This window comes from Rhinolophus hipposideros (assembly GCF_964194185.1).
Source record: "Rhinolophus hipposideros genome assembly, chromosome: 18".
Taxonomy (NCBI): Eukaryota; Metazoa; Chordata; class Mammalia; order Chiroptera; family Rhinolophidae; genus Rhinolophus; species Rhinolophus hipposideros.
The window spans coordinates 627,737-647,072 of record NC_138064.1 but is presented as its reverse complement, the minus strand read 5'-3'; the positions used below and the strand labels follow the sequence as shown (position 1 = coordinate 647,072).

At 57.9% G+C, this 19,336-nt stretch overlaps 1 protein-coding gene across 2 annotated transcripts in view; it reads right to left on the bottom strand.

Moving 5' to 3' along the window:
• The window catches only part of ADCY1 (adenylate cyclase 1), a 57,095-nt gene that overhangs the window by 19,741 nt on the left and 18,018 nt on the right, over positions 1–19,336 (bottom strand). For both annotated transcript variants that reach the window (XR_013995374.1, XM_081080111.1), the window contains exons 5-14: positions 16,454–16,581; positions 12,084–12,242; positions 10,795–10,936; positions 9,401–9,556; positions 5,284–5,478; positions 5,012–5,109; positions 4,208–4,292; positions 2,910–2,999; positions 691–947; positions 315–441 (exon numbers count right to left, since the gene is read on the bottom strand). Coding sequence is in view for 1 of the 2 variants with exons in the window: in XM_081080111.1 (XP_080936237.1) it covers positions 315–441; positions 691–947; positions 2,910–2,999; positions 4,208–4,292; positions 5,012–5,109; positions 5,284–5,478; positions 9,401–9,556; positions 10,795–10,936; positions 12,084–12,242; positions 16,454–16,581 (1,437 nt within the window). In the remaining variant the exon portion in view is untranslated. The remainder of the gene's footprint in view (positions 1–314; positions 442–690; positions 948–2,909; positions 3,000–4,207; positions 4,293–5,011; positions 5,110–5,283; positions 5,479–9,400; positions 9,557–10,794; positions 10,937–12,083; positions 12,243–16,453; positions 16,582–19,336) is intronic.

The following is a 19,336-nucleotide window of genomic DNA, read 5'->3' as shown; positions in this document are numbered from 1 at the left end:
GGATGGGCCGAGTGAAATTGCATTTTCTGGAGTTTCCCACAATCCAGATGACACCCTCGTCATCTCCAACCTGGGAGAGGCTGAGCCCCTCTGCACCATCACCCCTCTGCTGGAATGCCTCTGGGGACAAACTCTGGCCATCAGACACGGTTCATCCCCCCAGCCTTCCTGCACTCGGGCCCCCATCCCACTCCTCACCCTAGACAATGCCTGCCCTCTCAGCCAGCTGGGGTCCAGCTGGAACCCCCACTGGACACCTGCTCCCAAGGGGCTCCTTTGCCACCCCCCAAGGAAGCAGAAAGGGCTCATCTTGCCTGCGCAGCCCAGAGGTAGTCCAGCCGCAGTCTGATGTCCACCTGCCGGGCGTGCAGGGCCAGCGTGCACGCGAACAGCAGGATGGCCACGATCGGCTCGAAGCTGCGCCCGGAGACGGAGCTGCCCCTTGGGGAAGCCGAGGAAGGAACCCAGTCAGTGCCAAGATTCGGTCATCAAACACAAGCCCATCTGATGGCCGCCCCTGAGATACGACACCTGCAGCCAAACTGGGGACAGACGCAGGCTGAGCTACATCTGGCCGGAACCCGAGGCTACCAACCAATGAGCTTCCCAACCAGCAACCAGAACATGTAGCGATTCGCACAAATATAACGACACCTGCTCTGCTCTATTCTGGGGGAGAGGCGCACCTACCCCACAGCCTTGGTGTACCCGCTGAGCTCCAGGACCAGGATGTAGGACGCCGTGAGCACGGACAGCAGAATCATTTTGGGCAAGGAGGACACCCGCAGGAAGATGGAGAGCGGGAGGGTGCCCACAAGGCAGCAGAGCAGGGCGTGGGGTGCAGACTCACAGGGGGGGGCCAGCAGCACTGGGTCCTGGGCTCCAGAAGACAGGACCACCAGGGATCCATTGGGACTGGAGCTCCAGGCCCAGGGCAGGCAGCCCACCTGAAGAGGAACGGAGGGCAAGAAGCTGTCCCTCCACCCCAAGCCTCTGCAGCCCACCCACTCCCCCAGGCGCCACTACTGGGACACAACCATCCTGCCTGTTCACAGTCCTTCAAGGCCTGTCACAACCAAAGTGAGGAGCAGGATCCCAGCCCTGGACCAGTGGGCGAAGACCACTAAAATGCTGCCAACCCCCAGCTCCATCCTAGTACTCTGTACCACCTCCATCCTGTTACTCTGCCCCACCTCCATCCTGGTACTCCTGTCCCACCTCCATCCTGGTACTCCTGTCCCACCTCCATCCTGGTACTCTGCCCCACCTCCATCCTCTTACTCCTGTCCCACCTCCATCCTGTTACTCTGCCCCACCTCCATCCTGGTACTCCTGTCCCACCTCCATCCTGGTACTCCTGTCCCACCTCCATCCTGGTACTCTGCCCCACCTCCATCCTCTTACTCCTGTCCCACCTCCATCCTGTTACTCTGCCCCACCTCCATCCTGGTACTCCTGTCCCACCTCCATCCTGTTACTCAGCCCCACCTCCATCCTCTTACTCCTGTCCCACCTCCATCCTGTTACTCTGCCCCACCTCCATCCTGGTACTCCTGTCCCACCTCCATCCTGTTACTCTGCCCCACCTCCATCCTGGTACTCCTGTCCCACCTCCATCCTGTTACTCCTGCCCCACCTCCATCCTCTTACTCCTGTCCCACCTCCATCCTCTTACTCCTGTCCCACCTCCATCCTGTTACTCCTGCCCCACCTCCATCCTCTTACTCCTGTCCCACCTCCATCCTGTTACTCTGCCCCACCTCCATCCTGGTACTCCTGTCCCACCTCCATCCTGTTACTCTGCCCCACCTCCATCCTGGTACTCCTGTCCCACCTCCATCCTGGTACTCAGCCCCACCTCCATCCTCTTACTCCTGTCCCACCTCCATCCTCTTACTCCTGTCCCACCTCCATCCTGTTACTCCTGCCCCACCTCCATCCTCTTACTCCTGTCCCACCTCCATCCTCTTACTCCTGCCCCACCTCCATCCTGTTACTCCTGCCCCACCTCCATCCTGTTACTCCTGCCCCACCTCCATCCTCTTACTCCTGTCCCACCTCCATCCTGTTACTCTGCCCCACCTCCATCCTGGTACTCTGCCCCACCTCCATCCTATTACTCTGCCCCACCTCCATCCTGGTACTCCTGCCCCACCTCCATCCTGGTACTCTGCCCCACCTCCATCCTGTTACTCTGCCCCACCTCCATCCTGGTACTCTGCCCCACCTCCATCCTATTACTCTGCCCCACCTCCATCCTGGTACTCCTGCCCCACCTCCATCCTGTTACTCCTGTCCCACCTCCATCCTGTTACTCTGCCCCACCTCCATCCTGGTACTCTGCCCCACCTCCATCCTATTACTCTGCCCCACCTCCATCCTGGTACTCCTGCCCCACCTCCATCCTGGTACTCCTGCCCCACCCCCATCCTGGTACTCCTGCCCCACCTCCATCCTGGTACTCTGCCCCACCTCCATCCTGTTACTCTGCCCCACCTCCATCCTGGTACTCTGCCCCACCTCCATCCTATTACTCTGCCCCACCCCCATCCTGGTACTCCTGCCCCACCTCCATCCTGTTACTCTGCCCCACCTCCATCCTGTTACTCTGCCCCACCTCCATCCTGGTACTCTGCCCCACCTCCATCCTGGTACTCCTGCCCCACCTCCATCCTGGTACTCCAGCCCCTGGTACTTCTGTCTTCTACATTATGAAGGAGCAGTTCTCCCTCTACCAGTAGAAAATTGCACTTCTTCCCCTGGATGAAGTCCTCCCACTTCTTGCGCACCCCCAGGCCTGTCTCTCCCACGCCCAGGCCGGCCCCCATGTGGCTCTCCACAGGTGTGCCTTCATCCCCACACCTCTCTGCTCGCCATACCCCGCCCTGCTGTGAGTCAGAGATGCTCACCACACATCCTTGGGCCACAGAGTAGATCAAGACTGCTATGAAAATACACAAGACCGTGCGAATCTGGATTGTCAGGCACCCTGGGAGACACTGAACAATAAAGTATTATTTTTTAAATAGCCTCTTAATACAAAGGGATTAATGTCCAAAGTAAACAATTCACAACGGATGTGCAGCGTGACCTCAGTGCTGCCGCAGTCTCACTCACTATACATTCCCGCGGCAATCTCTTGGTTATTTTCTTACAGTGAATCTCCCAGGTGGAAAACTTGCCCAAAAAGGGAGACACTGACACCTTTAAATTAAAAAGAGCAACACTTCCCCATCCCCTGCATTGAGACTTTGGCACTAAAATTAACTAAATATATTAACGTGGTATTTTCATAATATTGATTCTTTCTATCTTATAAATGGTAAGAATTTCCATTTATTGGTGTCTTACATGCTTTAAGTTTTATCCTTTTCTTCAAACAGGTTTTGTGTAATTTTTGTTATTAGACATTTTATTTTAAATGTATTTGCTCTAAATACATTTTGCAACATTCAACAATTTATGGATAAAACTCAGAGATCTTTTTAGATTTACACTCTTGAAAGTAGAAATAAAAATTAAATTAAAGATCACACTGTGGATGGTCAGTCGTAATGTGGCGGAAGCTGCCGGGTGACCTGACTTCAGCGTTTAAACGACTTGGGCAATGGGACAAGAACACAACCCAAGCTCCAGCTTTCATCTCCACTGTGTGATGCATGCCGGCCCAAGGAGCAAAGTCAGGGCCTCTGGAGGCTCTGACCAGGCAGGCACTCAATTAAGAAGCATGTTTCCATCACGGCCACAGACACACACGGCTAAAGCAAGATTCTGGGAAGCCCTGATTACATCAGAAGCAGGATGATGGTTTCCATTCATTTCTATTCCACTCCTTTTGTCCACACCTCACACAAAAAATGATTTCATAGCCCCCAGGGAGTGGGAATTTGAAGGTTGAAAAATACTAATGCCATCTCTGCTGAATAAATGAACCCCTGGTCTACCATACGAACACACGACAAACCAGCTCTCCCCTGTCCCCAACTAGTGTTCACTCAGTCACTATCCGTCACCCCCCCGTCATGCCACAACCTCTGAGCAATGTCTGGCACACGATGGGGCTTAATAGGGGCTACCTACCTATCAGGAGGGCAGGCGAGGGGACAAATGCCTCCACAGCCCCACCTGTCCTGCCAAGGGGGCAGGCAGAGGCCACAAATGGACCTGTCTAGGTGATGTCAGGTGCAGAACACACGCATGCACGTACCTGGACCCGGGCGACGTGCAGATACAAGACACAGGCCACTAGGAAGCAGATGCAGAACACCAGCAGGAGCAGGACGGCCACGCTCCTAGAACAGAAGACACGTGGTCACCGTGAGCCGGGCTGAGAGATGAGCCTGAGGCTCTGCCCCGCACGCCCCACCTGGTCCCCTGGGCCCCAGGCGGAAGCAGCAGTGTCTGGGGACTTGCACAGACTCCCCGGCGTCTCCCTCCAGGACCTGAGTCCTGAGACTTTGCAAGAGGCCGTTCGGTCCTGCTGGGCTCCTGCTGGGAACCTGAGCCGTGTTGAGCCCCGGGTGGAGAATCGAGGTGGCACAGTGTGTCCACGTTGTGGGGAATTGGCGTCCATGCGCCTTCCGGAAACTCGCTGTGACTCATGACGATTAAACGTTAATAAAATCACTGTATTTTTCTTCCTTTTCAGAAGCCACTTTTCCTCCTTTTTATGGTTTTGAGAACAACACACACCTAGAAACCAATGTGCCCATTTGGTGCCCTGTTTGATCTTCTCCCTTGGAAGCTGTCAGGAAGGCGATAGTGCGTTGTGTGCCAGACACACTGCAAACATAGTGTCTCAGAGTTGCAAAACTGGGAATCAAAACCTCAGCGAGAGCAGTCACACACACTGCCATGAAGGCTGGAAAAACCAGTTATGGAGTCACTGCAGAGCTGCTGTGGGCTCGTGCGGTCCCTGAACACTGGGCCATGATGTGCACAGACAGAACTCGGGGGCCGTCCCCCGACCGACCACCAACCAACCGACCGATTGATGGGGAACCACACTCACTGCGGGATTATCAGCAGGTAGATGAGGCCAAATAAGGCGGCCAGGAGGAGGGCGAGCACGACGGCACTGGTGAAGTACTCGTCCTGGAGCTGGTGGTACTGCAGACACAGAAAGGCGCAGGCGGTGCTGCCGTCCACAGGGCCACGCCTGTCTTCCCGAGGGCACCGCCAGTGCCCAGAGCCCCGGCGGCACCGACAGGGACAGCACCGCGACCACCAGACGAGAAGGAGGCCACATGTAGGACTCCTGGCCGCTCCTGGCCAGTCACCTACCTTTCGCTCCCGCTCAGCCTGCTTGTACTTCAGGGTGAAGAAGTTCAAGTCCGCCATCTCCAGGTCGGTCTGGCGGGCTTCTAGGAGGCGGCCGATGTACCTGTTGACGCGGGTGCCTGGGGTGGCGTAGACGACATTTGTGGAGAACGACGAACGGTTTCTGAGTTTTTCCGAAGCTGTTCTCAACGCCCGGCGCTGCAGCCATCGAGGAACGAAAGAAATGTTGTCACGTCACCGCTTACTCCCCTCGGCTTGCGCCCTGACGCACTGCCGCCCGGGCGGTCTGCGCGCCACCACCTGCTGGCCATGCAAACCCAGGGGGGTTAGCTAATCAGTGATGGGGTTCCTGGTCTGGAACCTCCACACAGCGGACCCACGTGAAGGGGTACAGGACCCCCCACAAGTGCAGTGGGGACAGTACACTCTGTGCCCAGCACAAAGCAATGAACCGAAAAGCTGGTTCTTTGAAAACATCAATGAAATCAACAGATCTCCAGCAAGTGTGACAAAGAAAGAGACACTAACAAATTCAGGAATGAAATGTAACTTTACTCCAGACATCAAGAGGATAATGAGGAGACAGTACAAACAGCACTACACGCGTGACTGTGACCACTTAGATCAGTGAGCGACTCCTCGAACACACAAATTACCACAAGTCACCCAACATGAACGGTAACTTGAATAGCCCTATAATTACTAAAGAAATTGAATTCATAATTTTAAAAACTAATCTCTAGGCCCAGATAGTTTCACTTGAGAAATCTACCAAATTAACAATTAACAACAATTCTACACAATCTCTTCCAGAAAATGGAAGAGGAGGCAATACTTCCCAATTCACTTTACAAAGTCAATATTAACCAAAGAAAGTACAAAAATGGGCAGCTATAGGCTATATCGCTCATGAATGAAGACACAAAACCTGTAACAAAATATTGGTAAACAGAATTCAGTAACACATAAGTAGAATTATACAGCATGACCATGTCTAGAGGTGCGAGGCTGTTTAAATATTTCAACATCAGTGCCGTCCACCATATTGAGAGGTTAAAGAAGGAAACTCCCAAGGTTGTGTCAATTGATACAGAAAAAGCTTTTGACAGTATTCAATACCCATTCATGATAGAAATTATGAGAAAGCCAGGAGCAGAGGGGAGCTCCTCCACCTGGGAAAAGAACATCTATAGACTACAGCTAACGTCATACCCAGTGGTCACAGAGTCAACGCTTCCCCTCTGGGACCTGGACTCAGGCAGGGGTGTCTTCTCTCACTCTCAGATTCACATGGTGCAAGAACCCCCAGCCAATGCAATAAGGCAAGAAAAAGAAAAGACAAACAGATCAGAAAGAAAGAAATGCGACTCTCCCTATTTGCAGATGATATGATGTTCTACATAGAAAATCCCACGAAACGTACCAAAACAAACACACACACAAACAAAAAGCTCTTAGAACAAATGACTTCCACAAGGCCACAGAATACAGGATAAGCATAAAAAGAACAAAAGTGGTATTTCTTGATATTAGCACTGAGCACGTGAAGACCAAAATTAAAATATAGGACCACTTACAATCACTGAGAAAATGAAACACTAGCTGTAAATCAAACGAAACATGTACAGAATTTATACGCTGAAAACTATACAAAGCTGACGAACGAAATCAAAGATCTCAGTATGTAGAGAGACATACCATGCTCATGGATTAGAAGACGCAACACAGTAATTCTCTTGTATTACACGGGTTTAACATAATTCCTGTCAAGTCTCAGCAGGAATTTTTTTTTGTAGACAGACAAGCTTATTCTTAATATTAAATGGAGAAGAAAGGGGACTAGAATAGTTCATTTTTCTTAAAAATAACAAAGTGAGAAAAGTCACTCTACCCAGTTTTCAGACTTATCATATAACGAATCAATTATGACAATACACTGTCAGCAGAGGGACAGACACATACATCTGTGGAACAGACTGGAGGGCCCAAAAGAGCCTCCCACAAGTACAGTCAATGGATTTTTTTTTAACAAAGTGCAAAAGCAATTCAATGGAAGGAGAAGGAAACAGAAGATGGGCATCTACCCAACAACATACTCAGCACCCAGAGATGTCAGGGGTGTGGGAGTGGCATTTGGGGACTCAGGGACCCTGAGCACATGGGAGACAGATGAGAGGAATCCTGACAACTCCACTTACTGCTGGTGTGAGAGGACAGAGGGAAGGGCCTGCACAGAGGTGACACAGGACAGGGAGGGACAGAGCTGGCAGGGCTCCTGCACGCTCCCAGGGCACCAGGGTCAGACAGCTGGAGAAGGTTGCCAGAGAGCCCAGGCGTCTCATTTCTCCTGAACCTCGGGAGCCACTGGGTGGGGTGGGACACACTGCTGGTGCCCTGAGGTCTGAGTAGGGGCCACTCCACCCAGGAGGGATGGGGACACCCATGCTGAGAGGGCTCACCAAGCCACTTTGAACCCAGGGGCCCCAGGCCCTGTCCCAGATCAGCACAGCGGCCAAGCCCTGTCTGGGCTGCCAGGTCTTACTAAGCTGGCCCGTCAGTCATCAAAGGGAATGACAACCCCTCCCATCCCTCTCATTGGGGGCTCTGCATTGTCCTGAGTTCACCGAAAATTCTGAGGGGTTTATTCACTGTGGAGTCTTTCAGATTAAATTTGATTAGAAGTATTGCATTAACCATTAATTCTCTTGATAATAATTGAGTTTGGCACATGCACTTAAATTATGTGTCTGAGGGGGTGCCTCACTCCCCTTGCGAGTCCCAGTGCTAGCGGGTCAAGTGGCATCTGGGAGAAGAGAGAAGGCCATGATCAGGTCAGTGTTTCCGTTCTGGCCGTGTGGCCATGAGATGGCCTGAAAACTCTCCTGCTACAAACTCCAGATACTTCTGTTAACACACACAGACACGATTGAAACTGCACACCTGAGCTGACCAGAAAGTCAGGGAAGGATGGGGGCCCAGAGGTGGGAGCCTGGATGGGAAGGTGGCTGATGTGCCCTGCGTGCCAGTGTCTGAGAGCCAGCTTCCACAGAGCCCAGGCCCGGGCAAGGCAGCCGTGAGAGCCAAGCCTGCTGAACCGCAGGCCCGGGAGACCCCACCAGCAAACACCACCGGGGAGACCTTGACGAAGCGAAGCTGCCATCGAGACGCCCCCTGGGACAAGCCTGCACACACGTGCACACGCACGCACACACATGCATTGCCTGGGATGTCGAGAAACCACAGCCAGGCTTTCAGTGCACAGCCCCCAGTGCCTGGAGGAGGGGAGGCCCACCTCCTGACGGGATTCACACCCACATAGTTCCTAAAGGGTTTCCACATAAAGTTCCCACAAACCTGAACTCACAGAACCACAAAATCCCTGAGGCAATGAGCCACCTCGAGTGACAGTGGCAGACTTTCCTAAAAAGCCTGTAAAGCTGGTGATGCCCTCCCTTTTAAAGCCCAGAAACAGAGAAAATGGGCACGGGGTGGGGGGCAGATGCACTGCGGGGGCAGAAGAATGTGGGTCGTGGACACTGCACATCCCACCGGGCGAGGTCGGGGACATAGGGAGGACACGCAAAGCTGCCATCAAAGTGGTGGTGGCCAGACCCCACCCCAGGCTCCTGGGACACGGCCCTCCTGCCCCAGGGGAAGGCCTTCCCTGGAGGGGACCGGGGTCTCTGGCCCGGGTGACAGACATGAGGCGTGTATGGTTTGAGTGGACGTTCAGGACCCCCACAGCCCCTCCCCCACAGCCCAGCAGAGGCCAAAAGACCTGAAAGTGACTGTCACCAATCCAAGAAGCAAGACCGAAAACAGTGCAGCGGGGCCACCGTGCAGGCGCCCAGTCAAGCAGAGGGGTTCAGCCAAGGCCGGGTCTTGGGACACCAAACAGAAGCCCATGGGAGGGGACAGCCAGGGACACTTCCCACAGAGGGAGGGGCGGGCTGGTGACCCTGGGACAGCGTGGCTGCCATGCAGGCGTGGATGAGTGGGATCTCAGCGTGAATCCACAGCAACGTGGAGCGCCACGCTGCAGAACGTGCAGGATGAGACGCAGGATTCCGTGGGGAAGCGAAGGCAGCCCAGCTGGGCAGCTTCCCGGACAGCATCCTACCTTGTCATCGTCCTCGCAGGTCATGACGTTGGAGAAGGGAATCTCCGCCTTGAACATCTTCCGGCAGTGCATGAGCTGCACCAGCAGGTAGCATACGGTCCGGAACCTCAGCCTCTTCGCGGGCTTTATGTCTGACAGGATCAGCCCCGGGAACACCTGTGGGGACACACGGCACACTCGTGTGAGCACACGCCTGCCTCTCGGCTGCCCAGAGTGCGGCTACGATGTGACGGGCCCTTTGCTGAAGCACCACGCCTCGGGGACACGCAGGGACAGGACCAGCAGTCTGGCTCCCAACTGTACCCACTGCCTGCGGGACACGTGGGGTCCGAGGAGGGACAACCTGGACGCCTGGACATCACCCGTCACACGGCTGGGTCAGGTGGCTGGGGAATGTCACCCACCAGCCCAGGCCCCTCCCACCCACCTTCCCCCTGGGACTTCAGTGCCTCCTATAAAGGCGTCCCTCTGCCTACCCCCTTTTCTCACCCCTCACCCCGAATGTCACCAAGGGGGCAGCTCCTTGTACCAACTGCTGCCACGTTGCCAGATACTGTTGTTGGAGGGGACAGGGGCACCCACGCGGGGCACCGAGGCTTGCTCCCCACTCACAACCTCCCGGGTCCCTGTGGCTCACAGGCCTCCCTCCTCAGCCCCTGCCTCCCACCCCCAGGTTCTCAGGGGACGCCAGCCCTCCCAGGGTCCAGCCCTGACCTCTCACCTGGCCCTTCTCCAGGCCACGCTAGCACCTATGCTCCTTCACACACTTCCCTTCTTCGGGAGTCAACTCACCATGCCAAGCCCACCCCGAGCCCCATTTCTCCTCCCCGGCCGACGCCACTCCCACTGCAGTGCCCCAAGTCACATGGAGACCACTGCATCCCAGGGCCTGAAGAGCCCTGGCCCACAGGCACATCAGGACAGGCAGCCAGGAAACTCCCCACCCTGCCCAACCCGCTGTGACCTGAGGCAGTACTGGGCCACCTCGGCCCTGACCCCTCACCTCGGCCCTGGCAGCAGCTCAGCACCCTCCATCCATCCCATCCAGATCACGTTCCCTGGGCAGGGGGACCCCGATGCCCCACATAAGACAGTCACAGCCCTACTGTGTGCACAGCACCCCTCAGGGTACAGGGCACCCCCATCCTGACCCCTGCAGGGGGTTTCCAAGCCCGTTTTGCAGGAAAGGCAGTGAAGGCCCTGCCCCTGAGAACTTCGGCTCATACTTGACTCCCCCACACAAAGATAAAGGGCCAGGCCAGGGCAGGTGGCAGTGGGGATGCCCCCCGCCCTCCGCCCCAGAGCTCCAGGCCTGGAGAAGCGTGATTCCAGAAGAGACAGGAGCAGTCGGTTTTGAGAAGGTCACACAGCCATCAAGGCAGGGGTGCTGGCACCTTTCGCCGGTGCGAGGGCACAATGAAAAAGGTCTCGATGTTGTGAGTTCGCAGAAAACTGTTCCTCTCCTGCCCGTGGCCCGGCTCCACCTCATAGTCACCGTTCAAGCACGCCAGCGTCGCCTTCGTGATGTGGACCTTCCTGCAGAAAAGGAAGCAGAGATGGGGATCGAGCGTGACCCTGCAGCCTCAGAGTCAGGGCACAGCCTCCCGAGCAGCCACAGGCCTGGGCCCCCAGCTAGTCTGGCCAGTGTGCAAGGCCCCAGGCCCTGCGGGTGGTGACAGTGGCTTCCCCAGGCCATCGGGCATCACAAGCGCCACAAGGAACACTGGGGAGAAAGAAGAGAGAGGGAAGTCTGGAGGGTGGGACAGGCAGGGAGGGTGAGAGCAGGGGTGGCTGGGGGCAGAGTGGGGAAGGGCTGGGGGAGGGGCAGTGAAGTGACAAACAAGCAGAGGTGTCCTGAACCCCCATGGTAGGTGGACCGAGCCCAGCGTCCCTCATGGGTCAGCAAAGGCGGTGGTCAGTGCTGCTGCTGGTCCCCCTGCCCCACATGAGGCAAGGAGGTGGGGACAGTGCCGTGGGGAGGGTGTGTTCACCCTCAGGCACGTGTGTCCTCTGGGAGGGGAGGACGAGCCTCACAGTTGGCACACCTGAGCAGGAAGGTGGGGGGACAAGGCAGCGCTCCGGGCCTCCCTGGGCCCTGAACCGTCTGCAGAGGCCACCACTGGTCACACGCGCCCTGACCCAGTGCCCGTCCTCTTCCGTGGGCCCCACATTCCCCACCTGGCACCCCGCCCCTGCTCTCCTCTCTGCCTACTGCTGCCCTTCTCAGTGGACTCAGCCCTTTGTCATCTTCTCTCCTTTTCCTGGGGGCCGCATTTCAGTGGCCCTGTGAGCCCCACTCCCAGATTCAACCTCCGGCTGAGACCCCCACCCTTCCCGTCACTGACCTGTCCCCTCAGTGCCAGGGAAGGCTGACAGGTGGCAATGGACCCGTCCCCACCCAGCCCCAGGACCCCCAAGCCTGGCCCAGCCCCATTCATCACCCGCAGGACATGCTGTCCACAGCCCCCCAGTGGGGCTCTAACCCCAGCACGTCCCACACAGAAGGACAGAGCAAACCAAGGGCAACAGCTCCTCGGACAGCGCCCAGGACCCCTCACTGTCCTTTCTGCCGGTGCTGGCGGCTCCCAGGGGATGGTTTCCCTGGTCCCTACTGGGGGGTCAGGTTCAAATCCCGTCTCCCACGCTCAGGGCCCAGCGCGGGCCACAGCCTGCCCTGACTTACCCAGGCAAGCCAGCGGTCTCCATGACGTTGGCCAGCGTCACGTCGTTGGACCACACATCGTACTGCCACTTGCGCAGGCCCAGCACGCCACACAGGACCCGGCCGGTGTGCAACCCCACACGCATGTTCAGGGCCACTGCGGTGGCCTCGGCCACAGACCTGGACACACAAGCATAGGGTGTGGGTTGGTGCCACCGTCTGCCCCTCGAGGCATAAGCACAGGGCCGGGCCGCGCTGTCCCTGCCCTGGGGACAGAAGTGCCAGCATCTCCTGCCTCATCAGCCCAACCCCAAGCTGTGGCCCCAGTCAGGCAGGGGCCGCGCCAGGCGGGTGCCCAGCTCCCTGGCCACTGGCCATGTCATACAGCATCGTACCAGCCCACCCAGAAGGGAAATGACCCTGCCATGTGTCCCAGTGACCTGGTCAGGGGCCCGCCTGCTGGTCGATGCCAGTGTGACAACATGGGGAACATCTGAGAGTCTCTGAAGCCCAGAAGCCCTAAAAACGGTCAGGGTTTGACCCTGAGGCCCACAACTGGGGTGGAGGCTACAGAGTGGCCCGTGGGGACCCAAAGCTCTGCACGCCTGCCCGAACGGTGGGGGCAGACTTCAGGGACGAGATGATGGCCTGTCCACCGGGGGGAAGCAATAGAAAACATGCGAACGCTGAGACCAGACCACAGACCCACCTGCGCTCGCTACCTCCCCACCCGCTGACAGACAGGCCAACCTCGGACTCCAGCCCCCAGCTGAGGGACACGGGACAGCGTGAGGCCCTGAGGCCTGGGCCACACAGCCTGGGGGGGAGGGCAGCGCCCGTCACAGGACATGCTTGCTGTGCCGGCTGATCGGAGGTGGTTTAAAAGCTCCTAGACGGAGAGGGCGACTGAGGCCGTGGGCGACGCAGGCAGAGATGCCCGCGGCACACGAGGGAACGTGCAGGTGCCCCCACCCTGAGGCTCACTCTACGTGGTGTGTTCCTGCGGTCGCACAGCCAGAGCAAGGGGAACGCAGCGTGGCCACCGGGAGCCCACTGACGCCTTTTTTCTGCATTTTCCACTTTTCCCCAAAGGGCAGAGTGATTTTATTTTCAAAAAGTCTAAAGCACGTGGCTGAGGAAGGCACGGTCCTGTCTGATGTCCTCCGAGGCACAGCGAGGGAGGCCGTGGAAGGGGAGGGGTGAGACTCGGCGCCTGTCTAGAAGGGCCGGGAGGCGGAGCCAAGGCTGGATGGCGGCCGTGAGGGAAGGGAGAGCAGGAGCCCACAGGCGGGCATACAGGCCACACCACCGCCACCCCAGCCACCTGCCCCCGCCCAGCAGCACCCCGCGGCTGAGCCACGTCGAGGCTCCCCAAGCACAGGAGGCGCTCTGAGCCTGAGATGTGAGCTGCAGCAAAATGTCACCCTGCTCCTGACAGGGGCCGAGTCGTGTGAGAGCCTGTGCAGGAGGCAGCCTCGAGGCCCAGCCCACACGCCGCCTCCCAGAAGCCCCCTCAGACGTCTCCCCACAGAGACCCCCTCATCCCGGCCCCTTATCACTCTGCCTCAGAAGGACAGCTCAGGTCAGGGGACACCGCTGTGCCCACACAGCCATGTGGCCAGAATGACCCACACTGACCTGAGACCTGGCGGACACTCCAGGCCCCTCCCAGACTATGGGACACAGTCGGTGGACACACTGGGCCCTCAAATGAAAAATCTCACTGAAAAGGATGAAAAGAAGATGAGCGGCTTCCAGTGAGGGTGGCACAAAGAGGCCGGGAATCTTTCATCGGACACTGTGGATGTGACGAGGACACGAGGACATCGCAGGGGGCTGGCAAGGAGAGCAGGAGACAAAGCAGGTCCTGAGGCTCTGGCTGACAGGTGAAAGGACACTATCCCTAAGTCCAGTCCAGCAGAAGAGATGACAGAGCCAGGACCCCCGGGAAGGGCCAGGCCCAGCAGCCTGAAGCAAATCCCCCAGATTCTGAGACCGTCCCACGACACCTTCCCAGTGGTTCCTGGTGGTTATTGACAACCCACGAATCAGTCACCCCCCTAATGCCATCGGCGGGAGAGGAGTGAGTGTGGACAGCGGCAGGGCAACAGGACTGGGCTGTCCCTGCCCATTTGGAAGCCACGCCCATGAGTGTTGCAGGCACTTAAGTGGAGGCCACCGGGGGGCGTGGGGGCATGGCAGACAGGACACCGAGGGTGCTGGGCCCTCTGGAGGGCCCCAGCCTCCCCGGGGGCAGCACTCGTGCTTTGTCTGCACATGGAGGCTGTAAATACCTCCAGCTCTCTTCCCGCAGGCGTGAGCTCCCTGCCACACGCAAGCAGGATCACCCCTCACTGGCTGGACAAGCAAAGCCCCCAGCCTCAGCCTCAGGGGAGGTCAGGACCGCTGTGGCTACACGCTGCTGCCCTGCTGGGCGTTCCTCTTCGGTTTCCACGGTGACCCTCTTCAGCTCCCGTCTATGCTCACACATGCGACCATGGGCTATCGTGTCTGCACAGGCAAGCAATCCTGGCGGGCGTGCTGCCAGCAAAGCAGCAGCCTGAGGAGGGAGCTGACGGCGGTGGTTCTCCCGACTGGGCAGGACCAGCAGCCGGGGCCACAGTCTGCAGGAGACGCTGCAAGAACGTCACAACCGGCGCCTCCCACTCCTCTGTCTTTGGGTCGCGTCTGTCCTCAGTGCCCCAAGCCTGCAGCAGACCTCTCTGTGGCCCTGCCAAGGCACACCCCTGAACAGCAGCCTCTTGTCCTTGCTTGTCACCTGGGGCCACCTCAGGGCCTTCCCAAAGAAGTCTGTCAACAGCCACCAGAATCCAGCCTCGTGGGCGTGGGAAGGGCTTCCTGGAAGAGAGATGAGCTCCAGACAGAAGGAAAATGCTGCTGAGAACACAGACCTCGCCGCCATGCCTCGAGGAGCAAACGTATTGCCACAAACGCCGCTGGCTAGAGGCCCGGACGCCAGCTCTGCTCACTGGCCTCATGCTCCAGCTCTTCTCCACATGGCCTGTCCTTCTAAGTTTCTGAGCCGAAAGCCCCACTCCAAGAAGAAAGCCACACACTGAACATCCGCCTGTGTGGGCCACCCCGCCCTTCGATGGACATATCTGTCGTATTCGTCCTGCATGAGTGTCTGTGTGCAGGAGGTGGACACGTGCCAATGTGGCCAGCAAGGAGCCACCAGCATGCCAACCGTGGCCTTCCCCAGAAGGCTGTCCCCATCTGACAGCCAGCCACGAGGACTTCCGCTAGCGGTACCTGGCTCTGTGACAGGCAGAGGAGGAAGAAGGGCTCGTTGGGGCAGGAGGCCATCTGCAGAGCTGTCTCTCTGACACCTTCTTTCCAGAACCACGTACTGGGTGCAGGGACTCCAATTTGTCTAGATAGAGACTCAGCATCCCAAGGACCTCAGGAGCGGAAGTGAAGGGCAGCGTTGAGAGGCTGAGCAAGACACCCAGCTGGCGTGGGGCAAGCCGCCTCAGGTAGCAAGACCCAGAGTCAACGGTCTCCGCCTGGCAGGACCCCAGGGACTTGGGGCCGGTGACTGAAAGGCCAGGAGACACAGCCAGGGGACCCTGTTTGCTGGAACAAATACTGCATGGAGCAGAAAGGCAGGCAGGTGGACCCAGCCCAACTCAGCTCAGTGCCAGGCGCAAACCCGAAACTCAGTCGCAAGTTCCGGGGCAGGACCAGGGACACGCCCCCTCCACACACTCCCCCCCCCCCACAGAAGCGTTTTCTGATATAAACGTCAGATCGAAAGGCAGAAACGGGAATAGAGGAAAACGCAGAGCAGGAGGTCCTGAGCTCACGTGGGAAGGGCTGCCGATAAGCACAGAGAGCCTCAGACTGCATCCTCCAGACTGGACAGAAGGCCCCTGGCCTCTTCACGCTTGTCAATTACAAGCACGTGACAAGGAGAGGCTGGCTAAGGAGTGGCAGGCCAGGCCCATGGTGCTCCAGGAACACTCACCTCTCCAATGGTCAGCCCTCAGAGAGCACCTGAGACCTGGTCGCCTGCCCCAGGAAGACAAGCACATGGGCTTCCTTTCCAGGTGGAACTCAGCTGGCTTTGGGCCACGTGTTTACCCAGGCAACTCCTTGACCATCTTGCCCCGTGAAGCTCTGGCAGCCACTTTTCTGGGTAACTAATGTACACCCGGGAACACCTGGGTTACCACGGACCAAGAATGCGGTCCCAACAAAGTGCAGAGGGGGTCACAGGGGTTCCACAGACCGGGTGGCACTGCCTCACCCAGGCAGTCGCCCTGCGGGGTGGTCCTCTGCTGCCCTGGCACAGGTGACCCACCTGGACAGACAGGCCAGGACAGCCGCAGCCTGTGGGGCCTCCTGGGGCAGCACGGGGTAACACTCACGTCATGGTGTCGATCATGTCCAGGCCCATCTCCACGCAGCAGTGGGCGTGGTCAGTCTTGGGCTGGGTGAGGCCAGACACGCAGTAGTAGCAATCCCCCAGGATCTTGATACGGCGGCAGTGGTTCTCCTTCAGGCGAGAGGCGAACGGCACGTCAGTTACAACCCAGGCCGGGCACCTTCCCCACCACCAGATGAGGTCACCACAGAGCACAGCGCACCACCCATGCCAGGGCCCGGGGCCCGACCCAGGGGACTCCGCATGGGCCCCACGGCTGGGATCAGGGTCCCCCACACCTGCGCCCAGGCAGGGGTCCGCCCACTGATTCTTCTGCTCGGGAGCCCCACAGACCCTGCCAGGTCGGAGAGCCACTGGGGAGCCAGCTCCTCTCCCGAGGCGGGCTCTCGCCCCCAAGAGGGGCTGACACAGGTACCTCCTGCGTCATGTGACAGGCCTTTGGGACATGCCAGGTTACGCCACCCACCAGGAGGGCAGGTCACACACACCTGTCCCTGCGGCTGTTAGCCCTGAGCCCAGGCACACAGGACGTGCGAGTGGCTCTCTCTGAGAAGCAGCCTCATCCGTCCGCTGCTGTGCCCGTGAGATTGGCCTCTCCCCGCCTGAGGTCTGCAGAGCCCGGAGCTCCAGACCCACCCTGAGAACACACCCACAGCTTCTGTTTAACTCTGAGCCCCAAGCCCACACAAACGAACTGACTCCTGCAGCGTCCTCAATGCCGTCGGTCTGGGGTTCAAGACCCCTCCCTCCCAAGGGCTCACGGAAGTAACAGCGCGTACTGGCACACAGGCACTAGTCTTACATCAGATGGGTCACCTAATTCTGGAGGTCTCGGATGACCTGCCCCGCCTGGTGGCATCTCTGTGGACGTGTGTGTGGGTGACCATGGGTGTCCGTGTGTCCCCAGCTGGCTCTGTGGTGTTCCCAGCTGTGTCTAGGCCCCGTGACTCTAAGGCCTCCCTTCCTCTGTGCGTGTCCCCAACACCCTGTCCCTGGGACGACAGGCGTTTAGCATGAGGCTGCTGAAAGGGTAGGTTTGTGTCAGTGACTGAATGGTCTCAGACCCCACAGGCAGATTTGAGGGGCAGTGCTGTAAGATTCAAAGGTGAATTAGGGGCTGCCACAAACAGCCTCACCTCTGCCTCGGAGATGCAGGGTGGCCCCCCACAGAGAAGGGAAGTCGCTGGGGGGCTGGCACGGTGGGCTCTGCGATGGCAAGCCCCATAGGAAGGAGACGCTGCTAAAAGGAGGTTTAAGCAGAGATCTGGGGTGCCAGCGGAAGATGTGTGCTGTGACTCCCCAGAAAGGCTGAACTCCGAGTAGGGACATCTAGAGGCAACAGGCAAGTCCACGATCGGTGGTGCGACAGGCAACATGGGTAGGCGAGACCGTGTTCCTGGTGGGGCGTCTGAAGCAGCGGCCGTCCTCAGCGGGACGGTCAACACACACCACTGGAGTGTGGGTACAGCCCGTCAGTGTCAGGGGTTCCCCAAGATGCAGAGCTGTGTCCCTCCTGGCCAGATTCTACCCCAGGGCAGCCAACATGGCCCAGAACACAATGGGGAAGCAAATGCTAATACATCGTCTGGTTTACTCATCTCAAGTGTCCTGGCTTCTGTTAGCAAGCCCGAGAGACCAAAAAGGCCGTTTTTCACTGGTCGGTGTTTTAGAGTTTAAACTCTTCCCTGTAAATATTGAAGTCAGCACCTGGAGCTCCCTCCAGGGAGCGTTTGTGATGCCTGAACAGCTGTTTGCAGCCAAAGCAAAGGACACAGAGCAGGGGGGGTGGCTGGAGCGCTGGCTTGGAAGGGCTACGAGAGGCAGGACGTGACGACAGAAGCCCCTCGAGCAGCAGCGGGAGGGGCTCATGCTCTGCCTCCCGGTGTGGTCTGCAGCCTCCAGACAACTCTGTACCCTGGCCCGGCCTAAGCAGGCAGCCAGGGAGCAGGCAGGCAGAGACCCTCCCTCTCCAACCCCTGACCTACAGCCCGCCACCACCCCAGGCCCACGAGGAAGAGAGAACCACTGCCAGAACCTGAAGGTAACCCAGCCCCTGAGGCCACCTCTGAAACGGTGGGGTCCAGCAAGGCCAGGGGCTGACACACAGACGGGATTCTGGGATGGCAGCGGCTCCAGGACCTGGGGGCAGGGGTTATGGGGCTGGAAGGGATGCCCTTCAGGCCCAGCTGCTGAGGAAATGCTTTCCCCATCGCTACGTCTCTACCGGTGGCCTCCATGCAAATGAGGCACCTTGGTCCTCCAAATATCTACTCACCTCTCAGCACACAGTCCCTATTTCCTGCTAATGAAGGTTAAAGAAACCCAGGTTCATTGGGGAGTTCAGGAAATTAGAAATCATGCCTGATGCCTGAGCAGCAACCATGCCGATTGGGCGTATGCCCTCCCAGCCTCTTCTCAGCGGCACCCTATAGTGTGCAAACACACACACACACACACACACACACACACAGGTATGCACACGTGCACACCCATACACGTGCAAACACGCACACACACATGAACACGCACACATCCAGAAAATTGGGGTGTTCCTCTCTGCTATCTGACATTCGACTTCATCCCTGAACTCGTAGCCATGGGTCAGATTTTCAGCTGAAGGTGGACTGCACAGCTGCTGCCATGTCCCCCAGACTGTCCCCAGATCTGGTTTACGTGCTCACCATATTCCACCAATCGTCTCGTTCAGCCCAATCCTGCCATCCCAAAATTATCAGCCCCAATGACCCCATCCCCAAACTGTACGTGCCCAGGCTGAGGCCTGTTAGCCCTGCCTCTCTCTCAGGCGCATGCCGTACCCCACAGCACATACGACCTAGTTTGCCAAAAGAGCAGGGTCCAGCGTGAG